The sequence below is a fragment of the Emydura macquarii genome, unplaced genomic scaffold (genome assembly GCF_026122565.2).
Source record: "Emydura macquarii macquarii isolate MOO-44397 ecotype Brisbane River unplaced genomic scaffold, CSIRO-AGI_Emac_v2 contig_2768, whole genome shotgun sequence".
In the NCBI taxonomy this organism is placed as follows: domain Eukaryota; kingdom Metazoa; phylum Chordata; order Testudines; family Chelidae; genus Emydura; species Emydura macquarii.
In genome coordinates, this window is record NW_027132905.1 from 35154711 (window position 1) to 35181389 (window position 26679).

Below are 26679 nucleotides of genomic sequence, written 5' to 3' on the forward strand. Positions count from 1 at the left end.
GAAAAGATAGAGAGAAGGGCAACCAAAATGATTGGGGGTATGGAACAGCTTCCGTATGGGGAGAGATTAAAAAGAGTGGGACTATTCATCTTAGAACAGAGATGACTAAGGAGCGGTATGACAGAGGTCTATAAAATCTTGACTGGTGTGGAGAAAGTGAACAGGGAAGTGTTATTTATCCACATAACACAAGAACCAGGGGGTCACCCAATGAAATTAGTAGGCAGCAGGTTTAAAACAAACATACGGAAGTATTTCTTGATACAATGCACAGTCACCGGTGGCACTTGTTACCAGGGGATGTTGTGACGGCCAAAACTGTAACAAGACCAAAGCTATAACTATTCAAAAAAGAATTGGATCTGTTCTTGGAAGACAGATTCAGCAATGGCTATTAACCAAGATGGCCGGGGATGCAAGCCCTTGCTCTGAGTGTCCCTAAAGGTCCGTTTGCCAGAAGCTGGGAGTGGATGACAGGGGATGGATCACGTGATGATTGCCCATTCTGTTCATTCCCTCTGAAGCATGTCGCACTGGCCATTCTTGGCAGACAGGACGCTGGGCTACATGCACCATTGGTCTGACCCAATGTAACCGTTCTTATGTTCTAATTCCTATTTAAACACTGAAGCACTGAGAAAGAGACAAGGAATGTTTTTTAACTCTGCAGCTTTTTTCACTTGACCCCTTTTCAGTGAAACGCTACAGCTGGGGGGATCCGGGGCTGGAGAATCCTTGCCCCACAGCTCACGCTGCTAACCGCAGCTCCCCAGAGCAGCTCAAGTCTCTGCACCCCTACACTGTGCTGAATGGCCTGTGGCAGCCAAAAGGCTGAATCCTGCGCCAACAGGAGCACCCCTGCTGGGCTGAGGCACCATTTAGTAAGAGGCAGGAACCTTCCTAGCACATCATCCAGAGCGTGGAGCTGGAACCCAGCGCTCAAAGTTGGGGGAACCATAGGCCGGCCCCATAAAGGTGTAAGCAGGTCTGAATGAGTTCTCCCTAGCTAGTGCTGAGTGGGAAAAGAGGACTTTAGGAGCCAACCTTGTTTGCATGGGCACAACACCCTGCCTAGGTGTCTTAGGGGACTCATGAAAATCTGGGTCCTGGTATGACTGAATACCAGCAAGATCTACAGAGAAGGTTTTAGGTGCACATATGTTTTAGATACAATTAACATATTACATTGTAGTGACCAGAAAGTGTGGGATACTTTTGTTTTGTTTGTAAGCATTTTCTGTTTATTATCTTTGCTTAGTATTGGTTCTTCATTCACTAATGTATGCTTCGTTTTACTAGTGTAAGGAAGTAGCGTGTGAAGACACAGCTGACCCCACAGGCTGGTATCTGCCCTGTCTCATTGAAGACAGCTGCCTTTGTAATTTCTGTGTGTGACTTGTAACAGGGACTGGCTACTGCAGAGGAAGGCGCTTCCTGGGGGTTCAGGGACTAGGGCCAAGCATTACCTGCAAGGCAAAGCAGGAGCTAACAAACTTGGCGGCCAGGGAGCTGTCACTCACTTTCACACACATCAACACATCTTGCTTTTGCTAAGGCAGAGGGGTAACCAGGGCACCTGTGGCTGTGGATGTCCCGAGAAAGCGTCACACCTGGTCTCCGTTAGGGGTGAAGGAAATCCCTGCGCTGAGCACAGATGCTCTCGTGTCCCAGACGGTTTATTTAAATGATCTCTGATATGTACCTTCCCTAAAGTAAACTGAGGTCCCAAAGAGGGGAAATTCCACTCGGCCTGCAGACCCTCATTGCCAAGAGCCAGGCTCTTCTGCCCTGGCATTCCCCATGGCAAGCAGGGGGTACAGAGTGGCTAGTCGTATGTGACACTGCATGCAAATGAGCCAACTTGCATATTTGCAAACAGCTTGCATATGATGAGGAAGTTCAGCCTAGAAAACATTTCAGGGATTTAATGCTGGTGAAAGGCATCAGCTCGACAGTGCTTGTGACCGGAAACCTCTGTACATCTACAGAGCAGTTTCTGGGGAAACTTCACCCCCCCCCCCCCCCCCAGGTCCTCCCTGCCAGCATGGCCCCAGGGGCTCTAGGAGGAGCATCCTCTGCAGGCGCTATGGCCCAGGGAAGTCTTGGCTTGTAGATGCTGCCAATTGGTGTAAAGGGGAAGCGGAGTTTGTGCCATGGGAGCTAGAATTGATATGCACCAAACTCATCTCCACAGCCATCCGAGGGGGGAGCAATTGTTAACTGCTGCTGAGCCGGGCTGCAGTCAAACGGTGAGCTGCAGGAGAAGGTTCCAGAAGCTTGTCCCCTTAAGCCCTTAATGAGGCACCTTCAGGAATGAGGCTGCTTGCTGGAAAAATGTTTATTAGATCGAGAGCCGACCTTCTGGGATCCTAGCCAGACAGGGAAAATCGCAGTTGCTGTCAAACACTAGGCTACAATCAAATACTCCACCCTGGAGGGTTTCCATTAACGAAACCACAAACAATAAAAATGCAGTAAAATGAATAGGTCAGCCGGACCAAGGTTAGACATGCAATAGCTTGTCAGAGTGAAGCTTACCCCTGATACCTTCACGCAGCCTCTTACGCCGTGGGGTAGCAGCTCTGCCCTATGGTCCCCTGCCACGCAGCCAGCCAGGAGCCTCACAATTCGAGGAAGGGTCCACAGAGATTCCATGGGCTGGGCAGTCCTGTGATCTCTGACAACCCAGAATGGCCTGCTGTAGAGGCAGGGATTGCTTGGTGTCAAGGGCCTGGCCTGCTCTGTGCCAGGAGCCTAGCGTCAGGGTCAGCGCCGTACAGAGGGGGACACCATCCCCAGTGAGCCAAGCAAAGCGAGGCTTTACACTCAACTTGATGGCATTTCTGTGTCTATCTGTCACGCACTGAGTCTTGAACACCATATCTGAGCAATTCCAAAACTTCAGGGAACGTTCTAGGAGCCAGTGAGCAGAACCCTATTGATTTCAGTGAAAAATGGGGAGAAGGAAATGGGGGACCCATAGAGCCCCTGGCATCTGGTTGGCAGAGCCATCAGCTTCAGCCACCTCTATAATTGTCTACCAGTCAAAAAATCAACTTGATGGGGCCTTTGACACTTCCCAGAATAACACGCACCCCAGGCCCTCCTCTGCTCAGCCTCCCAGGGAATTCAACATTTTGACACCCTGAATGACACATCTCCCAGACAAGAAGAAAAGAAATAATTTTGTGTGGTGAGAAGGGGTGGGTTGCCAACCGTTCATACATTTATAGGCAGGCAGTAAAATAATGTACAATTTGAACACTGTCCATAAACCCGTAAATAAATGAAAATGTCTATGAAATTGGGTAGAAATAAGCCATACTGTATTTTGACATTGAGTGTTGTCATTCAGAATCACTTCTTGTATCATAAAACTACACTGACCATGACTTTATTAATTTCCTGTTTTCTATCATTGCACACGCCCAAAGAACCCGTTTGATCAATTAACTGCAGCTAAAACAATTGCGTCATTTCGAATTCCTGTGTACAGAATATTGCGAGTGAGTACACACTTGTGGGACATTATTGTATTGTTTATGGTATTTTTAATGATGTCTGTAAAAAGTTTACCGTGTCAGTAAAAACAAATCAACTTCAGATTTTCATGTCAGTGAAAGCTAAAATGCAAGGTTGTCAATCGTCGGTGGGGATGGGGGTGAATAGGGTGGGCAGACAGAGCCCCTGGCACGGAGGGGATAGGGGAAGACACAGAGCCCCTGGGGGAGTCAGTGGTAAGGAGGATATGGGGATGCAACAGCGCTGGTCAAGCACTTTCTGCTGGACACTCACCAGGTTGCTGTGTTTGGGTTTCACACATGGTGCCCATGTGCTAAGGAGCCTCTGGCAGAGGCAGGCCTCAGCCCTGGCTCTTTTTGTGGCATCTCTGGCGCATGGACCGGGCCCAGGTTCTGGGTCTGTGACCCCTCTATGGGCCCAGCTGCCCCAGGGCCAGTGCTACCTACCCCCTGCTAGCTTAAACACACCCTCGCCCAGAACTAGGCCCAATCTACTCCAGCCAGCTTCCCTCGCCCTTGGCTGGGCCACATTCAGAAGAGGGACCCTTTCTCATCCCTCCTGTCCTTTTGCGCCTTGCCCTATCCCTGGCTTCCTTTGTCTCTCACGTGGGAGCTGCTCTGCGTTTTGCAAGCCCAGCACTAACTCCTGTTTCTTTCTTCCCCTGCCTGGGGAAATTCCCCTGCTCCAGCATCCCCCCGCCCCCGGTGTCAGCCATCCTGTTATGCTGAGGGCTCAGTCCCTCTTGAATGGGAGCTGTGACCAACACTTCATTGTCCCTGGGCTGGGCAAGCAGGGCCCTGGCAGCACTCGGCTGGCTCCACAGCCACAGAGGCATTCAGGGACACAGCAAATTCACAAGCTGCTTCTCCAGGTCATCACAAGGAGCACAGAGCCCCTGGCATGGGGGGGAGGGGGAAAGCAGTGCACAGAGCCCCTGGCATGGGGTGGAAGGAAGGATGGGGGACACAGAGCTCCTGGCAGGAGGGGAAGGGGGAATGCGGGCACAGAGCTCCTGGCATGGGGGGAGAGGGAATGGGGGCACAGAGCCCCTGACATGGGGGGAAGGAAGGATGGGGGACACAGAGCCCCTGGCATTGGGAGGAGAGAGAATGGGGGACACAGAGCCCCTGGCATGGTTGCAGAGGTTGTAGGGAGTCCCTGGAATATACAGGCAAGGGATGGTGACACACTGGAGACTTGTGGAGGGAATGGAGGGCGCAATGAGCATGGCCGACAATAGCTATGAAACGTGCGACACCCTCGTCAATATAATACTCCCAAAAGCTCCATGCCAGGTTCCAGCCAGGTGCCCAATGGGACACTCTCGCTGGTGGAGTCACCGAGCATTCGGGCGCACCACGCTGTACTGCTTCTCAGCCCACAGCAGCCTCGCCACGCGGATGTCCCTGCGCAGCCCGAATGCCTCATCCCAGCAGAACTCGGGAGACAAGATCTTGGCTGGCTTGTGCAGCCAGAAGTACTTATTGAGGTGGCTCTTGTCATGCCAGAGGGCCTCCACGCCATTCCTGTTGTCCTGCAGGACAGCCTGGAAGCAGCTTGCCGTCAGGTTCTTCACCCGTGGACACGAAACCCCGAACACTGCTGCGTGGTAGTAGAAGTCTCCTTCGACCGGGCCCAGGAACGCAGCCGATCCGTGGTTCCAATCATAGGTGTATAAGAGGGGCCACCGGTAGAAATAGGCATGGAGCAGGGCAACCGACTCGGCCAGCGCTTCTGACCCGAAGGGTCCAGCAAAGAACTGGTCGATGTCCATGCAGAAGACGTACTGGGCCTCCATGCAGATGGTGGCGTCCAGGGCCTGGCTGAGCCAGTGCATCCTCATCATGGAGATGTCCTGCCAGTGCTTCTGATTCTCCACCATCAGGGTCTGCAGGTGCCACTCCTTGGCTAGGTGGATCCTTGGCATCACGCCTGGCGTGTCTGTGAAGACGTAATAGATCACCCCCCAGCCCACCAGGAAGTGCTCCTCAGCCATTAGCAGGAAACGCTCCAGGTACTTATCCAGGTACCTGCCCAAGAGGCAGCAGAGGGTTAGGGAGGCAAAGGCTGGCCACAGGGACTTCCCAGGGAAAAAGGATGGTCCCGTGGTTCAGGAACAGGAAGGGAACTCAGTGACACTGTCACTGACTCATTGCAGAACCTCAGGAAGCCCTGTCCCTTCTCTGGGCCTCAGTTTCCCCCACTATGAAACGTGGCTTGGATTGCAGATTTGATCTGTATTTAGGGAGGGTCATGGATGGCTCATTATTAACCATCAGGAGCAACCTCAGCGGCTCTCGTGGAGGATGCGAGGACCCCACCCTGGCTCAGAAGGGCCCCATGTGAATAGTTCCTCGCGTCCCCTGTGCCTCCAGTTCCCTACAGCGGCGATGGGGGCCCCTCTCCTGCCTGACTCGGAGAGGGCTCTGTCCAAGCCAGCTCTGCCCCTTTTCCACCAGCAGCAACGCTAGCCAGGAGCAGTGACTCAGATTCCCGAGGGGATTGTGCCCAGCCTCCACACAGGGGCACAAGTATGTGTGTGTGGCGGGCAGGGAGGGGGGATGAGACCCCTTGTGCCATCTCCCCATAGCACAGCTTGTGCAACCTTTTCTCACCGTCTTGCCTCCCCCAGGTCTGCAGGGCCACAGCTAGCGGAGGAGCAGAGTTCCATCTGCATGGCCTATTCAGCTCAATCTTTTTGACTGAGGCTGCCAACAGGGGCCAATTAGTGCCATTGCGGCGGGTCTACTGAGAACTGGACTGAGCCCCACCACTCCACATCAGCCCTCATTCAGCTCTCAGCTCCCAGCTGCCACAGCTCACTACCAGCCCCCTCAGCCAGGCCACCCTCCCCTGTGCAGATCACGGTCGACAGGCCCTCATCTTCCCACAGCAAACAACGTCAGGCCGACAGTGAGATTCTGGCATCCATATTCCTGCTGCAAGATCTTGGGATCGAACATCCCCTCCCAGACAATGGGAGCACCCCAGTGCATGCAGGTGAGCACATCCAGCCTCGACCTACAGCAGAGAGCAAAGGCAGTGAAACAGCCAACGCTCCGCACCTGGAGATCTGCGGAGAGCCGGCTTGCAGGTGATGGGTGGGAACTGCAAATTCAGGCGCATGAGTCCCATGGAAAAGGGCCTTTTTCTCCTGGATCACTAGGTCACTCCTAGTTAGAGGCAAAGCGGGCTGAATAATGGATTTCTCAGGTCACTGCAATTCTCAAGAACCGGAAGAGAATTTTGTTTCGGGTTGACCTTAAAATGAAGTTTTTGGTGAATCCAACAGTCAACAAATATTTTGCTTCAGATGGAACAAACCACTTTGTTTTGACTTAGACCATTGTTAAATGGTTTATAAATTAAATGAAAGGTGATTTTGGAAAGAAGAGTCATTTTGAATGGAAAAATCAAAATGTTCTGATTTTCAGGGAATTTGTTTTAGGGTTTTTTTTCTGACTGAAGCAGTTTGGGGAACCTCACATGAATTTGTGTAAGGTTTTTGGTGATGCTGAATCTGCATTTTTTGCTGAAAAAAGTTTTGGTTTAAAAATTTCCCCCAGCTCCACTTAAGTGGGCTTTGAACACACATCCGCTCCCGCCACCCCGCATTGCTGGGCAATAGTGACGGAAGCTGAGACCAAGAGTTATTTAATTATTTTGGATCTGTGTTTGCAACAAATACAGAGCCAGAGAAGGTGTCCTGTGGGACAATTAAAGACCAGGGCACAGAAATGCCAAGAGGATGGGAGAGAGAGAAGTGGATCTGTAACTTTCATCCAGTGGAACAGGACGGCAGTAGGGCTTGGTCACCGTTAAGAGGGAAATCCAGCTATAAATGTGGCCATCTCCTCAGTGAGGGTTGATTGGCCTAGCTCCATTGAGGATGTTGCCCACATTAGAAGCTGAAGTAAAGAAAAGCAGAGAGAAAAGCTAAGCCAGTGAGCTATAGGCCTAAACCCTCATGCTTCGTGCCAGAATCTGAAGGCCCAGGCAGGAATTTCTCTCGCTGAGTGCACCACAAGAATCAGACAGGTGCACTGTGGGGGTTTTCTCTTACTCTGAAGCATCAGGGATTGTACCACTGTCCTGACTACCGAAGGAGACAGGACAGTGGGCTGGATGGATCAAGGCCCAAAGTCTCAAAGGGATTTAGACTTCTAATTTCCATTGATTCCAGTGGAAAATAGGAGTCAAAATAATCTTGAGGATTGAGGCCCAATAGTCTGGTCTGACCCATTTGGCAAGTGGTGAGGGGAGAAGCAGACTAGAAGGATGAGGGTGTGCTCTGGCAGGGTGACACCAGATCAGATAGTTCAGCGTTCTGAATCAGGAGGGTAAATCCTAAGTTCTTCTGTAAAAGGGAGGACACAGAGGACGTGAACTCAGGTCCTTACCAGATGTTGAGGGAGCTGTTTGAGTCCATGCCACGATGATGGAAATGAGTATCCTGTGGTAACGGACAGACTCCCATGGGGATGAAAGTTTCCACATACCTGCAATGATAACAAAGCACATTACAGAGCTGTGTTATTACTGTAATGGTAATTCCGGCTTAGGCATACTCAGAGCTCCCTCTATGTAGCTAGCTGACTGAAATCGATGAAAACAGTGGCCAGTCATTTTACCTGCTTCTGGCATTATACCCATCATCCTCTGGGATATACCCACAATCCTCCAGGATATACCCATAATCCCCATGCCCTGGTCAGACCTGCCCACTGTGGGCACCGGAGATGGGGAAAAATTCTGCAAACACTGCATTTACAAGCATTTGTTCCTATACTGAAGACCTGGCCGAGTGAGGCCTGGTCCTGCCCCTGACCAGCCACACTCTGTGAATGGGGCTTTGCTCACACAGGTACTGTGTGCAATGGCTGTTCCTCCTATGGATACACCCCTCCAATGAGACAATGGCGATTCATGCACAAACAAGAGCGCTTACTATTCCTCACTCTCTGGTTCAGAACATTTTAGACATACAATGAGGAAGCAGAAACAACACCCTGTGATAAAGCAGCCAGACCCCGCCACTAGTGACCAAAGACACCATCCTGACGATTTGTTTGCAAGGAGCCCATTACTGAGAGTGGTTTGCAGAAGAGGATCTGTCCAATAGCCATCAACAATGACCCAGTGCATGGAAACCCAAGTCTGTGTAGGGTGAAATTGCATCAGAGAGAAGGGCTAAGAGGGGGTTGTGGGAGTCAGCAGCCCTGGCACAGAGAGGCTCCTATGTTCAGTGTGGATCTTACCTGAGGGTATCATAACTATACAGGTAAATCAGCAGACCCACACAGCCGCCGAGTAATACCTTCCACTTCACTTTCATGAAGAACCTGAAAGAGAGGAGGAGAGGGGGAGCAGAACAGTCAGACCGAGATGTCAAGACAGCCTCACAGCGGTTGAGTGTGTGTTGTGTTTCCATATCAAGGTCTAAAAATGACAGTTCAGATCAGAGGAAATCACAAAACAACAACAAACATATGCAATCAACAAGAGAGAGCACAGTGTGTGCACCTACTTGGGAACAGACTGCAACAACACTGAGACCAAAATGCCTGAAATCCCGGTACACACATGTAAAGGCTCAGCACACAGAGTACAAAGGTACATACGTAGCCTTTGACGGATTCCCTCTGTCCATCATCACTACAGATCATTTCCATGTTTCCCGTAGGCTCTGTTGGAAAATGGGGGGCAAGCACGAATCCCCACTGGAATTGGACCCACCCTCCCACACGCCCCTGCAGTGCAACTGGAGAAGGTTGTGTGGCCAACAGGCCATGGAGGGAGGGGTTTTATAGCACAGATAGGCCAGAATCTACAGATATTCCCCATCACACAACGAATGGTACCCAGACCCAAAACTGAGTCATGCCAGAGAAACACAGGCCTGTGCATGCTCATCCACAGGGTTAAAATGCCCTAAACAGACCTGAGGTTAATCCCCTTGTTGGAAAGCTGTGTATGCCCCAGACGGACAATTAGCTAATGATTCACCACTCAAACTGGGGGTGTAGTCTGTGCAGAAACCCATGGGAAAGGAAATCACTGTACCCACCTATTCCAAAGTGGCCTCTGATTTTGGGGGGTCCCAGCTTTGAGACATCTTGAAGTCCAGGGAGGCAGAGATGGACCAAGAAAGGTCTTTGTCCTGACAGCCTTGGGGTAACTCAAAACCCATTTCTCACAAGTTTCTGCACTTCATACTGAAAAAAGCTTTCACCACTGTAATGATATTGTTACCTCTTTTTGACCCAGGCATCTAGCCACATTTGAGCCCTGCATGTTGTTTTGTTAGGAGGAGTCAGTTATTTCTGTGATGTAATCATTAAACACTGGAGGAATCAGACAACAAGAGGCAGTTTCTTTGCTCACAGTTCCAGACCTCTTTCAGCTAGCCCTCTGCCCAAAATCTCTCTCTTGGCTTTTCTTAGGTGCACGCTTGTTCTAACTGTATCCTTGGCTTTTTTTACCCCTACTTGTTCTCCTGTTTCTCTCTTACAGTCACATAAACTTTCACAAAACAAAAGCCAGAGAAATCCCTCTGTCCACATGTGCCTTGCTTGTGTCTTTGTTTTGGGTGGTGACGTGCATGTATTTGGGGGGAGGGAAGGCTGCTATTGTTTCAGTTATCAAATTCCAAATTCCATAAAGTAGTGTACTATCTTAAATGAAGGTGGTCACATCCAACATGCAACAATACATTCACTTGCAGTCAATTATTCAGCCACTACAGGACATTCTGCTGAACAGAGTTCCATGGAGCTGGTCCCTGGTAAACAAGGGAGACAAAGCTGGAATTTTGGCTGTGTAGAAACCTTTGTTTGTGCCTGGAGTTGGGTTTTTGTTGTTAGGGTGTTTTTTTAAGAAACAGCTCCTGTTTCAGAGCCTGTCTTCACTGCAAATTGAACTTGAGTTCTAACTTGAGTGTTGCCCCAAACTTGAGTGCTGTCCACAAACAAAAGCCCTTACCTTGAGTGTAGTGATGCTTTTAGATCAGGTTGATTGGCCCAGGAATAGGGGGATAGGCTAAAATATGGCTAAGCACCAACTCATTAGCTGCTAACATGATTACTCTGCAGTGTGGATGCAGGCTAGTGCCACTTGAGTGCCATTAGTCCTTCAGTGCCTTCTCACAATTCCCCTATGGGCCAGAAAGGACAGACAAGTTCTCCCACAATTCACTGGGAAAGAATTCATACAGCAGCTCAGCTTACTCCAGTGCTAAGAACTGTGAGATATACCTCCCGAAGCCCTAGCAGCACACCTGAGTGAGTGCAGGACTAGGGTATACACAACAACTCAAGGGTTCTTTCGCAGAGTGGCCTTTCTCAGTGGATCTGGGCTAACTCAAGAGGAGTCACTGGAGTGTATATCACTCATGCTAACTCTCCAGTGAAAACGGACCCTCTAATGGGCTGCGAGTCCATGCACCATGATGGTTCCATCCCTGGGTAAAGCCCTGGGCTGCCATTTTAATGATCTTTCCAACAGGAAATGCAGCCTGGTGGCATATAGCATGGCAGAAAGATCAGAGCTGGATCCAGAGACATAGAGGGCTGCTGCACAGTCCCTTTCCCGCACTTCCTCTTACTACAAACCCAGAAGAACTGTGAAGAGTCAGCAGCCAAACCCAGAAAAAGACACAGTCCATAACTGGAAAGAGCTGTGGAAATCTGCTGGTCCCTGTGTCTTGCTGCAGCTTGCTGCAGTTCTCATTAGGGATAGCTCGGAATTGGGATGGATCTGAATTTTCTGTTCTGGGGGAAATTCTGCAATGTCAGGGGGGTTTATTTTTTTTTTCCTGTTTCAAGACAGAATGAAAACAAACCAAAAAAAATCAAAATTTCCAGTGAAATGGAATCCGCCCCCTCCCAATTGTTTGGAGTTGATCAGAATGTTTTGTTGCAACAAAGTCAAAACATTTCATTCCAATTTTGAACTTTTAAATGTACCTTCCAGCGCAGGAAATTCCAGACCTGTTTAACCAGAAGAATGGGTGTCAGAGACTAGCATCACACCCTGAAATGGACATCTGTGTGATGCAGGGCACGTGCTGTAAGGAGGCTGATTGGGTATGTACCTCTGACAGCGGTCTGGTTACGGACATCACAGGCTGGAGGGAGGTTACTAGTGGAGTTCCTCAGGGATTGGTCTTGGGACCGATCTTATTTAACCTTTTTATTACTGACCTTGGCACAAAAAGTGGGAATATGCTAATAAAGTTTGCAGATGACATGAAGTTGGGAGGTATTGCTAATACAGAGAAGGATGGGGATATCATACAGGAAGATCTGGATGACCTTGTAAACTGGAGTAATAGAAATAGGATGGAATTTAATAGTGGAAAGTGCAAGGTCATGCATTTAAGGACTAATAAGAATTTCTGCTATAAGGTGGGGACGCATCAGTTGGAAGGGACAGAGGAGGAGAAGGACTTAGGCATATTGGTTGATCACTGGATGACTATGAGCTGCCAATGTGATGTGGCTGTGAAAAAAGCTAATGCAGTCATTGGATGCATCAGACGAGGTATTTCCGGTAGAGATAGGGAGGTGTTAGTACCGTTATACAAGGCGCTGATGAGACCACATCTGGAATACTGTGAGAAGTTCTGGTCCCCCATGTTTAAGAAAGATGAATTCAAACTGTGTGCGGTGTGCGTGCTTTTCTAGTGCTTCTGCTTTTCTAGCAAGTCCAGTTGGTGTTTTCCCACACTTTGTTTCCTCAGCTTCCTTGGCTTGTGCTGCTACCTCTGTCTGCTTCACTTCCAAGGCTCTCTGATGTGCCAGTTTTTGGCCCTCAACTTCTCTTTCTTCTTTATCTCCAGTTCCTTTAGCAGCAAGATTAATTGGTGCTTTCTTTTCTTTTCTGCCACCTACAATCTATACAGCTCCAGCTTTGCAATTGCTTTACTGCTTTCACTCATCTTTAAGCTTTTCTGTCCCTATTTCTCTTTCCCAAAATAAGCAAACAGGAAATAATAAAATAACCTTCCTTTGAAAGTTCTCAGCCACCACACTTAAAATCATTTAGTCTTAACACCAGTGTATGAAGAGTAAATCTCACTCAGAACAACATGCTGTGTATTTCACCCTGCTCACTGCGCCTCTGTGATGGGGTACAACGTGGGACTGGGGTACGGCTGTGCCCCCTTAACTCTCCAGTCTGGGCTGTCCCACACAATGCTCTGCTGGTGACAAGCAGAAAATCCATTAGGGTGCTGATATCACTCAACCGCACAGCATGTGGAGTTCCACGACCAGCTAGATTGCAGGAATGCTCCCAGAGTCATTCACAGATCTCACAGGGAAAGGCCCCAGCCAGTTCACTCCAGCTCCCTGCCTTGCACCCTGAAGTTACACCATCCTACCCTGGTCATAAGCCTGACCAGTATAAGTTTATAAACCAGTCAATGTGGAGAAGACGTACACCAGCCTTTGTTAACTGAGCTGAGATTCTCCGAACACTTCAGCAGAAACACACTGTTTTAGTTAAAACATAAAACAGATTTATTAACTACAGAAAGATGGACTCTAAGTGAGTACAAGTGGTAGGCATAAGAGATCAGAGATAGGTCCCAAAGAAAATAAAAATAAATGTATAATCTAAATATTAAACTACATCTGACTAGGCAGTATTTAGATCAAACAGTTTTCTCACCCCACTAGATGTTATAGTTCTCAATGCACAAGCTTCTTCCTGAGACTTGGGGACCAATCTTCTGTTGAAGTTTTTGTCTCTCAGCACTCTCATTGCTTCCAGCGTAGGTGGGGAAGGATAAAGGCCAAGGCATGCATGCAGCCCCTGTTCCTTATTTTATATCTTTTTACCATGTGCCTAGTAGATATTAGCCCAGGCATGTCCAGGTGGGATCTGCTGAGTCACAAGGTTGCTCAATCTCCCCCCATCCCCCCATGTTGTCTCATGCAAGTGAGTCATAGAGTTGAGCAATCTCCCTTGTATAGTCCTGTGCAAATGTCATTGTATTGTAAATCCTCAGTTTACAACTCCTTTGCTGGTTGATGGTTGCTGAGCCCCTCCGGGTCACGAATGCCTCCTCTGCTCTTACTAGTAAGTTTAAAGCATATTCCAATACCAGCAAAATCTCATCACTTGTTACTCACTAACGAGATACATATTTTGACAGAATAAAGGGTTTCAGCAGATCATAACCCTCATATGACATGCTTGGTATGAACTATTACAGCCAATCAGGAATGACGAATATGGGGTTTACAGGGTGCTTGCTCCAGGGTACAGTTTGTCACAAGCCATTCCTCCCATGCCTGTGAGGTACAGAGCTGTACCTCTTCGCCCTCCCCTGCCCCTGCCCCGGTCAGAGCTCACTGCTGAGCTGCAGGCCGGCTTTACTGAAGTTGCTTCTATAGATAGTCAAACCCTAATGGCCTGATCTCTCCTCCCTGTATCGCTGCTGTAAATCATAGATTGTCAAATGTTTATGATCCCATTCCCGGTGGCTCCTGACTCCATCCTGGTTAGCGTTGACTTACCTGAATTTCCCGTAGCAATAGCTTTAGTCATCCCTAGATAACAAGACTGAGCAATCACCGGGTGTCTTTCCGCCAAGTTTCTGCCCGTTGCCGGGCAAGGGCGTCTTCCTTTAGCAACTGCCCTACAAGGAATCCCAACACGATGCCTTTGTCGTGTTCTTAGCAGTGCAGAGCTGTGATCGGCTGCATTTCAGGTGTGGTTAATGCAGCTAGTAACCCCACAAGAAGCCCCAGCAGGTGGAGGCTGTCCCAGCACCAGACTTTTCCAGGCTACTAGCCTGCTTCCTGTACCTCATCCGATTTGGATTATCTAAACAGTAGCAGTGTCCTACTGACCCCACTTAGCCCGTAAGGTGAGGTGGCATTGTGCAATTGTCGCTGGCACCTTTCAGGTCAGCAAAAAATCAAACAAAGGCCCTTCCCTTTAAATAATACCCATTGGGTGGGTGCCACTCTATCTCCTGCCAGATGGACTTATCAGGGCAGTGCAACAAGCACAATCAGAGACCAGAAAAAGCTTCCAAAGGAGCAGGGTGGGAGAAATTAAGACTGTTTGGGCAGGAAATTTGATGCAAAAACACACACTAAAACTGGCTTCTCCTAGTTACCTTATGTCCTGATGCAAGAGCAAGGGGACATTCACTGACACTGAACAGCAGCCAATCTAAAACTGTTAACAAGGAACACTTTTTTTACACAGCACATAATTAGCCTTTGGAACTCACTTCCACAAGATATCATTGAAGCCCAGAGCATCTCTTCAGCTCCGTGGTAGCTACTTGCTTGGTCCTGTGCTCCCGACTGCTCTGGATTCCTTGAATGTACCCCATATACTCTCCTTGTCATTCAGTGGAACTTGTTTAAGTCCCCCTGGTAGCTGAATTCTAACTCCTGAGCTGTACTAAACAATAAATGTGAACTGTGTGGGGCCGTGACTTGGAGACACCATGCAGCCCAATCCCCAGATCCATAACTCAAGGCTGGGTTCTTTCGCCAAATTGCTTTAACAGTATTTTAACTTCCCTCCCCGAGCCACAGACTGACTCAATTTAGTTCAAAGCAAAGTTGAGCCTTATTTTACCTCAGACCAGTGGTTCTCAACCTATTTACCATTGTGGGCCACATCCAATACTACCTGGATGGCCCTGAAGATGTCACATGGGTTGTAGCTGTGTGCTGACAGGGCCGCCAGAGGCCCACGGCCCGCAGGTTGAGAACCACTGCCTTAGACAGAGAGGTTTTGGGGCTATCAATGATCTGCCTATTTTAGGGGTTTGTGCTGCAGCCCATCACCATAATATCTGAGCTCCTCCCTGTTAGTGAGGCTGGCAATTGCGATGTCCCTAGGGGACTTCATGATGTCTCTGGCTCTGCCTCCTTTGCAGGTTATAGAAAGCTATGGCAGGCAGTATTGTCAACTTCAAGAAATCAAAAATCATGAATCAGACCCCCCAGAAATCAGGAGATTGGCTCTAAAATCATGACATTTTTAAAAAAGATTGATTGTGGTTTTGGGCTAGTCTCTTGATGTTTGAGCTCCCTCAGCCCATCCACAGGGTGTGCGCAAGTGACACCGGTGGTGCCCACTCTCCCACGTACGGGATAAAGGGATTTTGACCCCTACTGCCCGAGCTCTCATCCCCACATCTGCCCGTCTCCTGACCACCAAATAATCCTGTTCCCCAGTCCCCATCAGTCCTCTCCCCACCCAACCGCCCTCAATTCAGCCCCCAGCTTCCATCATCACCCCCATCAGTTCACCCCATCATTCACCTTCTGCTCAGACCCCACCATCAATACAGCCCCTCACCCCATCAGTCCCCCTCCTCACTTCAGCCCCCTGGCAGTCCCCAGCCCATAGTTCAGCCCTCCCAGCCTCACCTCTGCTCCTTAATGTTTTCCACCCTCCCCACATCTGGGGGGCTGCAGTGGGGTCTCCTCTCCCACTTTCCAGACGGGCAGGGGAGCAGCCGCCTGGGGCTGACAGCTGGAGACCCAGCCATTTCCTGGACTGGCAGCTAAAGCCCCAGCTGCACCCCTTTCAAAACACGCAAATGTCAGGATTTCCCCCTTTCCCCCTCCCACCCGTTGCTACAATTTGAGGTTATATCTCAGAGGAAGCTTCTCTTCCCTGTGCCACGCTCCCTCTTCCCCTCCCCCCCACTGGCTAGTTTGATAGCTTTGTTTAGCTGATATGTAAGTGAATTCTCATTGGTTTTCAAAGTACTTTGGAAGTAACTGCCCTATGGTGAAGTCACTTTCCTTTAGTTAGGTGGGGTGGGCTTGATGGAAACACATTTTAAGAAGGTGCCTCGCTGAAAAAACCCAAATCCTGCCATTTGAGAGTTCTATGGTGAGGGCATAACCAGGGCTTAATTTTACTCAGAAAATGCAACCCATGTGATCAATTTGGCGCAATGTTGCCATGTGTGGTTTGGGGTGGTGGGGTTGGGGAGGAGGAATGGGGGGCAATTGATTGTGTGAAGGCTGTTCTCGCTATAGGGAGAAAAGCAATCGCACTATGGTCAGGTCCTGTCGATAAAAGTCCTGTAAAGGGTGAATAACCAATTCATAGCTGTTATAAACACATCACAGCCATGAGCAATCTGTGTTCTAGCTGGTTATAAGCACATCAGCCACAGATGTTATAGATGGCTCTTAGCCATGGTTATAAGCAACCTACTGAACGATGGCACTCCATTACAATCTACAGCGACTGGTTAACCATTTATCAGCCCCTCATAGAGCTGTGGTATTGGGTGTGACCCAAAAGGCCTTATAAGCTGGGCATGTCCTCAGCAGTCAGGCCCGAGTTGATCTAACTGCCAGGCAAGTCGTTCTGCAGCTGGCTCCCCTCAACCAGGAACCCTCTGGCAGTGGCTCTCCTGGGCGTCACCCTAGGGCGATTTTATAGGGACAGTTCTGCTATTCAGAGCTTTTTCTTATATCGGTGCCTATTGCCCCTACTCCATCTCCTGATTTTTCACATTTGCCATCTGGTCACCCTACGTCACCCTGTCCTCTCTGCTCTGCCCTGTCTAGCAGTTCCTAGGTGGAGACGTCAGCCTGGCTGCAGCTGAGACCTGATTAATTCAGTGCTTGGAAGACCCGGACTAAGGCCTTGCAATGGCAGCTGGCCCATGTGCCCCTGGCAGCCTGACACATGGAGGCGACAGGTAGCCCCATTTTCCACCAGCTGATAAAGTGAATGACAGCGAGCCAGTCCGTGGAGGACCTGTACACAGACCCCAGAGGCCGAGTCTTCGTCAGGGAGGGGGGTAAGAGCTCCTGGCAAGCTAGGACTGGACAAGGGTCACATCCCTTCACAACTGCTGGCCAAGGCCTCCCCCTTTGCCTCAGAGAAACTCTGCCACTGAGAGACCAGCCCCCCTTAATCACCCTCAACTTCAGCTCGCCCACTCCAGAGACAGCTCAGCTCTGGTGGGGGAAAAGCCCCCTTGCTGAGTGAAACCGCCACTCCATGCCAGGGTGCCATGTTTGCCCAGCCCCAGTCTGGCTAAGAGCAGCCCGTCGAGAGGAACTTTTTGGACCTGGGACATCATATTCACTGGGGCCCCACCCTCTCCCTTTTCTTTATGTACACAGATGTTACAGATGCTTGGGCTCCCCGGCCCCACGAGTGTGGGGCCACAGTACAGCAGCCCCCTTCTACCTGCCTCTCATCAGCCCTGCTCAGGGATGTCACCTCTTTACAACAAATGTAATGTGCAGGAACCACCTGGCTGGGCCAAATCTCTGTGTCCACTGATGAGAGGCAGCAGGCCCAGGCACACGCACACCCGGCTGCTCCAGCAGGACTCTAAACACACGACATAGCAAGCACCGCTACAAGGTGCCATGCTATTTGAAGGGGCTGCTACCACTTCCCACATGCTCCCAGGGGCATGCTGGGATGGAATGGGAAGGGGCGTGGCTGGTGCCACATCGTACTGGGCTCTGGGGGACTGAAGGGACGTCAGGCAGTACAAAGGTCTTCAGAAGAGGGGGGCTCCCTTGTAAAATTGCTTGTAAAATGGTGCAGCAGTTTAGAGATGTAGTTGTTAGGCAAAGGAGCCATGATTCGCTTTGTAATTGCTAGACAATTAGACCCTGTTTAGGGGGAGATATGGACTTTTTTCAGCTCCAGCCACAGCCCTAGTTGGAGCTAGCTGTAACCACTGAAAGGAAATCGCCAGGGCTGATAAACAGGTGAATGAGACGCAGGTGGTTGCGGGAGGACACAGGCAACACACAGCTGAGCACTTCCACAAGCCATGGGGTCTAAGAGAGGAATGAAACTGGGGGAGTCAGCTCAGAAGAGCCAAGAGCACAGTGTGACAGAGGATAAGACCTTGTAATATCCTGAACAAACCTCCTGGAATTCAGATAAGCGTTACCAAGTTAAGTGAACCCTGACAGCACCTTTGGAGTCCATCGTATTACGGCAGGCGTGTCTGAGTTATTGGGGAATGCAGAGGCGTAGCCAAAACTGATTTTTTTGTCAGGGCCTGTGGTTGACACAGGTGGGCACAACCCTTGTGTCACAAGCGAAACAAGCTGATTAAAATGCAGGATGCATTGCTTAAAAATTGATTGGGTGGGCCTGCTTTCAAAGCAGGTGGGCCATGGCCCACTCATAACTACGTCATTGGGGGAATGGTCTGTAACTCCTTTAGGAGAGCAAGAGGATGCTAATGCAATTCTCTATCATCTGCCTTTGAAGCCACCCCCCGGGGAGATATCCATAAACTGGCTCAAACTGGATGGTCCTGAGACCAATAGACAAAGAAAACACTTTTGGATAAAAAGCCTGAGTTTTAAGCTGTCTTGAGCTCTTTTTCCTGATCCAAGAAACAGACAAAACCCCCAGTCCATGGAGGGCCCCAGTCCTTAGGAGAGGGTTGGAAGAACTGGGCCTATTGGGCCCCACCAAGCTGTGTGCTTGTTCTGCACTGCAGCTCTGGTGAACTTGTAACCACAAAGAAATCCCTAGGGCAGCATGATGCCTGGCAAGCTTATCGGCATGCATCTAGGTTCTTGCATTTTTTTTAATATGTTGTCTCTGTAGTGATTTGTACCTTGCAACTAAAGCAGACCTAAAGAGGAAGTGCTTAGTCGTGACTGATGTCTGTGGCAATCACGTTATCCATCTCTGAAGAGGAAGCACGTAGATCTGTATAGGGAGAGCGTGAAGATGGTAAGAGTTTTCCACCTTACTTCCATCTTGTATTGGCCTCTGCACCAATGCTGGGGCGGTAGTGGGTTGGAGGGAGAGGTGAATGGGGGGAGCTGGCAGGTAACCAAGGGGTAGAGAAGGGTGCTGTTCAAAAAGGCTGTGGCCAAACTGGGCAGATCTGCCACATTAGTGTTCACCAGGATGGTGCCAACGCAGCTGGTGCAGAAGTGGAAGGGCCTCCTACCTATACGGGCAGCCCCAGGAAATCTGCCAGCATAGAGCACTCTCTGCCTTATGTTCTTTCTATCACCAGCAGATCAGCACAAAGTACACTGCAAAATAAATACAGTAGTAATTGTTCTGAACCCAAAGAGTGTGAATTAAAGTAGACACAAAGGCCTTATAATCGCTGTGCATGTGACATGTCTCGGTAGCCAAGTTTGGGCAATTTACCCTGTAAATTGTAAAGGCAGCTAAATGCTCAGGCACTGCTCACACTGTGAGGCAGGGATCTTTTCCTGTTGCTTTTCCCTCTTTCTGTATGTGCTGCTACAATAAACATCCCTGCCATACAATGACTTCTTCTTTTTTTTTTTCTTTGCAGTGTAGGTATAGCCCGAGACTGGTCTCTGCTATAAGCCACTGTGATGGGGTAACCACCCCACTCAGGATGGGAAGGGGGTAAGATGGCCAGGCAGGCCAATTAACTCCACAGGCTGCACCTGGAGCAGGAGCCAGGGAGCAGGGAACTAAGTGAAAGTAGGCTCAGCTGGGCAGAAACAGGTAGGGCCTGTGTTAAGTCAGGTAGCTGGCAACAGACAGGGGCTGCTAGGAAAGACAGCAGTCACTCCCTGGGAAGAGGGTTTGGAGGCTGGTACACCCAGAGAGAAAAGGGGAACCAGGTATGTGGTAGGAAGCAGTCCAGAGAAGGAGCAGTGAGGGCTGAGGATGGAAAGCCCTGAACTGCTGAGCGGAGGATCTCTGGACTGGAAGCCGGTGTAGAGTGTAGGCCCAGGTTCCCCTGCCAGCCACTGAGGGAGTGGCACTGGGGCAGCGAGAGGGAAGACTGCTAGGGAGAAGGGACTTTGCTACCCCAGGAGGGAGAAGGGAACACTGAGTGACTTGGCTGGAGGGCTCAGTCACAAAGAGGATACTGAGGCTCCTGGAGCAAAAGAGGGGCTGCAGGCCACAGGGAGAGACAGAACGACAGCCTCCAAACCGCAGATGGGGGCACCGACCTCAAGAGCTAATCCCTGGAGTGAGCAGGAGGAGGTGCCAGACCAGCAGTGAGTGGTGCACCCCGTGACAGCCACCAAGCCATCAAAGTCTGAGCTGGGACGTACAGTGAATACCATGGCACTGTCCAGGCCTTTTTTCACCATGTGACTAAGGCAGGCTGTACAGTCCCGAGCTGTGTGACACATACATCCCTCCAGTCTAGGGTGACTGAATTGGGCAGGACAGCCCCAAAATGCAGAGTTCAAGTCCTGATCTCAGGCTGAATGACTCCCAGCACAGCATTTGTCCCAGATATCTTGCAGTGCTGCTCCATGGCTGCCTGCCTAAGGCTCAGGGGCAGCTCCAGCCTCTTCCCCGTGGGGGGGCTGAGGTGGGCCTTTGCCCTCCCCTTGCCACGAAGCCCCACCCCTTGCTTCTTCTCTTCCACCGAGGCCCTGCCCCTGGCCAGGCCAGAATTTAGAGCCAGGCAGTAGTAAGAGTTGCCCAGGGAGTCTAGGCTGCTGTGGGGAGCCCCAGACCCTCCACATGCCCTGGCCAGCGTATCCTGGAGAGTGGGGACATGGGCCGGAGGGTGCTTTTGGGCACCCTGGCCCCTTGCGCAGGGCAAGTGGAGAGTCTGGGGCTCCCCACAGCGGCCTGGACTCCTTGGGCAGCTCTTATCATTGCCCAGCTCCAGCTTCCTGCCAGCCAGAGGGCGGGGCCTCAGGAGAAAGAGGAGGAGCAGGGGTGGGGCCACAGGGGGGTAGGACTCCTGCATATGTCCCGTTTTTGCATTTTGGAAAGGTTCTCACCGTACTCCAGTCCTCGCACTCAAATCAAACTGCCCCACTAAGGGCTGGACTGGCAACTGGCCTGGAGTCCCAGGACTATCCTTGATGGGCAGGCGTGGCACTGGGGTCTCTTCAGCTGCCACTCTGCACTGCAGAAGCTCGGTTTTGCCTGGCGTGGGATTGTGGAGCAAGCTGCAGCTCTTAGCCCGGTAAGGGAGCTGCCCTGTAAAACTCATGGTGGTACGCTCTGGCCCCTTCTCATCTCAAAGACAGCCTGCCTCACAGTGAAGGACTCAGGGATCTCAATCTGTTTAGCTTCACAAAGGCAAGGCTGATGGATGACTTGATGCCAGGCTCTAAGTACCTAACAAGATCTAACAAGATGAAGCTAGACAAACCCAGCCTGGAAACGAGACACAATTTCTGAATTGGCACAACTCACAAAGGGTGTGGTGGGTTCTCCATCACTGGAAGTTTTAAAATCCAAACGAGATGCTCTTCTGGAAGATGTGCTCTAGTTCAAGTGCAGCCCCTGACCTTGAAGCAGGAAATGAGGGGGTGTCCTTAGATCTCCCCTGAGGAGGGGTAGGTGGGTGGTGCAGGGACGTCTTATTCCTGGCTTGACAGAAGCACAGCCCCAAAGGGGAAGAACATGGGGAACATTCAGTGACACCAAAGAGAACCAAATCCGTCTTTGCTGGCCTTGGCAGAGTGGCTGGGTTACTCTGCACTTAGGCCTTCTTCGTGTGGGATAAGGAGGGAGGCTTTCATCTAGGGCCAGGCTCAAGGAGAGGAAGGCACCACAGCAACTTGCCTGGAACGTGGTGGGAGGAACACAACTGCAGGAGAGAAGCGCTTGGAGGAGGCGCTGGGGTGCCAGTCTGTGTGTGTGTGTGGCTGGAACGTTGGCTCTGTAAACAATTCTCTTCCTAAAGCACCAGTTGAGTTGTACAAGCATGAAGTCCTCTCCTGTTACAGCCTGGCAGGCGGCAGATGAGACGCTCACCACAGACTCTCCCAGGGGTGTGTGCTGTGTGTCTCCTTTGGCTGGCTGGGCCTTCTGCTTGGGCAGACCACTGACCCCCTCTGCTCCCTGCTACCCTTCTCAGGAGCCCTGATGCAGCAGAGATCTGTGAGCACACAACGGCTTGGCCAAACGCAGAAAGAGCAGAAGGGTCCAGGTGAGCTCACATGAATGGCAAGTGGGGCCTGCTCCGTGCAGCCTGTCCTTTCTTCAGCTGCTGGGTGTGACATAACTCCAGGATGGGCCTAAGATCATGCCTGGTAAACAAGAGAAGGGGGGCTGGAAATCAATGGACCAAGATTGGTGTGGCAGAAATTACTCCTAATTGGCAAATAAATGAATCAGAAGATGGCCTATTCTGTCCATCACTCCCTCTTTGGGGTACTCAGGAAAGAGCTGGCTACCATAATGCTGGCTGGCTGACAGACAAGAGACGGGGAGGAAGCGAGCTTCACCATCATGGCTGCTGTCCCTACATCTTCTGGGCCCTGCATCCAGTCTGGGCCTTCTTCATTCTGAACCTGAGATATGTCTTGTCCAGACCAGGCCAGCGAGTGGGACACTGGTGACATCAGCCTCCACCAGCTCTGGTTCAATCCCAACCTCCACCTGGAATGGGAGACTGTCCGTTCCCTCCCCCATGGTCTTTTCCTTTGCTACCTTATTTCTTCTCTCCCCCCTCACTTTCCTTTTGCCTTCTGTCTAACAAGAGTCCGGCGTAGCCAGCCAGGCTGCATGGTTAGCAGCTCTGCAATAAAGGCTGTGCCCTAAACCAATGGATCTCCGCCTTTGTGGGATCAGGACCCATTTGGAAATGCTGATGGCCTATCATGACCCAGGTAATAGGTTGGGGGGGAGTTTAGGCTTGTCCCCCATGGGGGAGGGAGGCCCTGGTGTGGGTCAAGTCCTGCCCGTAGAAGGTGAGAGACTCGGGGAGAAGGAGGATCAGGTCCTGCCTCTGGTGGCGGGGTCAGGTCCTGGGGGCGAGATTGCAGAACCTGGCCCGCATTCACCCCACAGTGGTAATTCCTGCAGCTCCTGTCCTGCAGGACTTGCTGGGCTCAGCTCCCCACTCCGGGTGCTGTGACCTCCAGGGTCTCAGCACTGCTTAGGTCTGACCCCGCCTCTGTGGTGGGGGAGCCGGCTGGGCCAGAATGGCGGGGCCAAGCCTGTGTAAGCGGTGTAATGACATGGTGCATAGGGTCACAGCTCCACTCACTCACATTTGGCCCTAGAGCTGCTACGTGACCTTTCGAAACACTCTGGTGACCTAATTTGGGGTCGTGAGCCCCGCACTGAGAAACCCTGCTCTAAACAGCCCGATGCTGGTACAAGTTGGCCAGGTCTTGGATGAGCTGATAAGCCTGTGTGCGGTGCCTGTGTTTTCCAGCAGCGAGGTGGCCAGAGAGAGTTAACACCAGGGACAAAGTTGCATTTTCTATTTTTGCTCTTCTTTTCTTTCCCCTTTTATTCTAGGAAATGGGATTTGACTTCCACAACAACAGCCTCAGGTCCACCCTATCTCAATTAACTTCTCTTTTCCCCAAGGACAGATGTTTCCCTCTCTGATACCATATGTGAGACTGTCAGACAAGGGCCTTTCTTTTTAAACCTTTCTGCACTAAAGGGAAAGGGGACAAGGGATGTTGTTAAAATGAAAGCCTGACTTAATACTTTGCATTTCAAATGCTTCAGCTGTAAAGCATTTTTTCTGTATCATTAATAAAAGGCTGAAAGGATTTTAAGGTGTTTGCTATGGTACAAAGCCATTTTTTATCAACCCCAACCCCGAACCTTGTTGAGAATTGTTTAATGTTGGACAGCGGTGGGGTCATGTTACCACCTTTGATGCTTTAGGCCTATACGTTCCAGCTAAATTAACACAGCCGTGCCTTTGATCACTCCCATGCTCAGCAAGCATACAGAAGAGCTGTGAGAAGGAACAGAGCAGCCCGGGAGCTAGCAGGTGCTTCGGTACCTTAACGGTTGCATTGATTATACTAAATCAGAGCTAGGAGCCAGAGACAGGAGTGAAACTCCAGGCCAAGATAGGAAGGGAGGCATCGCTTGAGAAATGAATGGAGGTTATCCTCCATATCTCCCAGGGAAGATGGAGCCGGTGCTAATTCCATGCAGGGGAAAGGCCAGTGTCAGGCTTGGGAGCTTGTGTAATTCTGTGGGCAAGTTAATGATAGAAATATCAAGGAGGTGCCGTCTGCTTTGTAAAAATCTACAGAATCATAGTTTCAATGGGGTCATCCTCCTCTGCGATGTGACTGGGCAGGGGGGCAGCATGTCCCCCAGATCCAGGTCCTTTGGTTGGTGGAAGTTTTGATAATACAATGTTGTCGGAAATGGGTCGAGCTGGGGATGAGTTGAAAGCCCTTTCTCCCACAGACATAACGGGACCAAACGTGACGAACCTAGGACAATGAGGTATATTCCAGAAAATGAAAAATGTTGATTTTTAAACATTGTACTTTAACACAGGCACATCAAACATGCAGCCTACACAAAGTTAACTTGTGGCTAATAATGTCTCAGGGTGATCTGATAGGATAGTAGATTCTATGTCCTGGTGAACTTCACATAGTCTTCCTAGTTATATGTGCAACCAATTCCTTTGTTGATGGCACTGGTATTCCTGAGATCTCTGGGATTTTTGTACAGTCACAGTACTCTGGACCAAATTCTTGCTTGAAAAAAGTGACATTATAGAAACACACACCCAAACACTCACTGCCCTTCAAAAATGCTACCTAGATGTCTTCTTTGAAAAGCATTTTGATGTGTTTGAAGTCATTTCCCAAAGGACACAGGATTTGCATGACCAGTTCCACACACCCAGTGTACGGTCCACTCTCAACGACCTATTGTGCATGATGGAGAGCTGCAATATCACAGAATCATCGAGCAAGTCAATGAGGTTGAAGTGGTGACAAAGCCAACTTCTGGGATGGTGTGGCGATACGTGAAGATGTCTGAGTCTTGACTGCTCTTTATTGGGTCTGTCAGGACTGCTCATTAGAATTTGTACCTTGCAGCACTGGAAGACTTCATTAAATACACTTTTGTTTTTTATTTAACCAACTATTCTGCAATTATTGGACTTCACTGAGATAAGAGATGTAGAAAAGTCTGACCCTGACATAGGTGAGGAATTTTGAAAAGGCAATTGGTTTGCATATGTCTACACTGCCGAGTGAAGTCAACTTACTTAAAGTCGACTTTCACCCGTCGATTTTTAGAAGTCACAGCAGCGTGTACACACTACACTGTTTGCACAGGTCTCGTGCGTCCACACTCACCACGCTTATTTCGACTTTCAAAGCAGTGCACTGTGGGTGGCCGCGGTGGCTGTTGGGATGAGTTTCATCGTCCCATGATGTAACGCTGCTTCCCCCTCCTTTCTTCCCCCAAACAAACAGGAAACTGATTTTCGTGCCCTCTTTATGCGCCGCGCGCTCGCCATTGCTGCGGAGACATGGAGCCAGCTCAATTCTGCACTATTAGTGTGAGCATCACAAATACATCACAGCTTATCATCGAGTATTTTCAAAGTAGAGCAAGAAGTTGAAGCACAGGCAACAGTGATGCCACCGAGGTTGCCCTGCTACAAGCCATCGAGCAGAACAATTCCCGTTTGCTGCAGGCTGTAACACATCATCTGCAGTCTGTGGAGCGCCAGTTCTGATCCCGGGAAACAAGCACAGACTGATGGGACCGCATTGTTATGCGGCTGTGGGAAGATGACCAGTGACTGCAAAACTTTCGTATGTGAAAGGCAACTTTCTTCAAACTGTGCTCGGAGTTGGCCCCGTCCCTGAAGCGCGTGAATACTCACTTGAGACAAGCTCTGATGGAGGTGAAGAGAGTCGCCATCGCTCTCTGGAAGCTGGCAACCCCCAACTGCTACCGCCCGGTTGGGAATCAGTTCGGAGTCGGTAAATCTACAGTGGGCATCGCAGTGATTCATGTATGCAGGGCCATCGGTAGACTTCTGCTATAAAGGATAGTGACTTTGGGAAATGTGCAGGACATAGTAGATGGGTTTGCCATGATGGGCTTCCCAAACTGCAGGGGGCCATTGATGGGACGCACATCCCTATCTTAGTGCCTGCACACCTACCGACCGAGTACATAAACCGCAAGGGGTACTTTTCCATGGTCCTGCAGGGCCTTGTGGATCATCTGGGTCGTTTCACTGACATCTATGTGGGGTGGTCTGGGAAGATGCATGACGTGCATGTATTTCAGAATTCAGGGCTCTTCTCTAACATGCACGCAGGCACTTTTTTCCCTGACCAAAACATTCACATCAGGGGGTGTGGAAATGCCAATAGTGATCCTGGGGGATCCTGCTTACCCCTTGCTCCCTTGGCTAATGAAGCCGTACACCGGTCACCTTGACAGCGACAAGGAGTG

The 26679-nt window shown here is 50.2% G+C and overlaps 1 protein-coding gene across 1 annotated transcript; it reads right to left on the minus strand.

The window, feature by feature from the left end:
* Window positions 1-4858: 4858 nt before the first annotated feature.
* A3GALT2 (alpha 1,3-galactosyltransferase 2) lies at window positions 4859-26136 on the minus strand. Its single transcript, XM_067566399.1, is given in 5 exon segments — window positions 4859-5552; window positions 6400-6543; window positions 7923-8021; window positions 8781-8864; window positions 26099-26136. Coding segments are annotated over 5 exon segments (1059 nt in total).
* Between the last annotated feature and the right edge of the window lie 543 nt (window positions 26137-26679).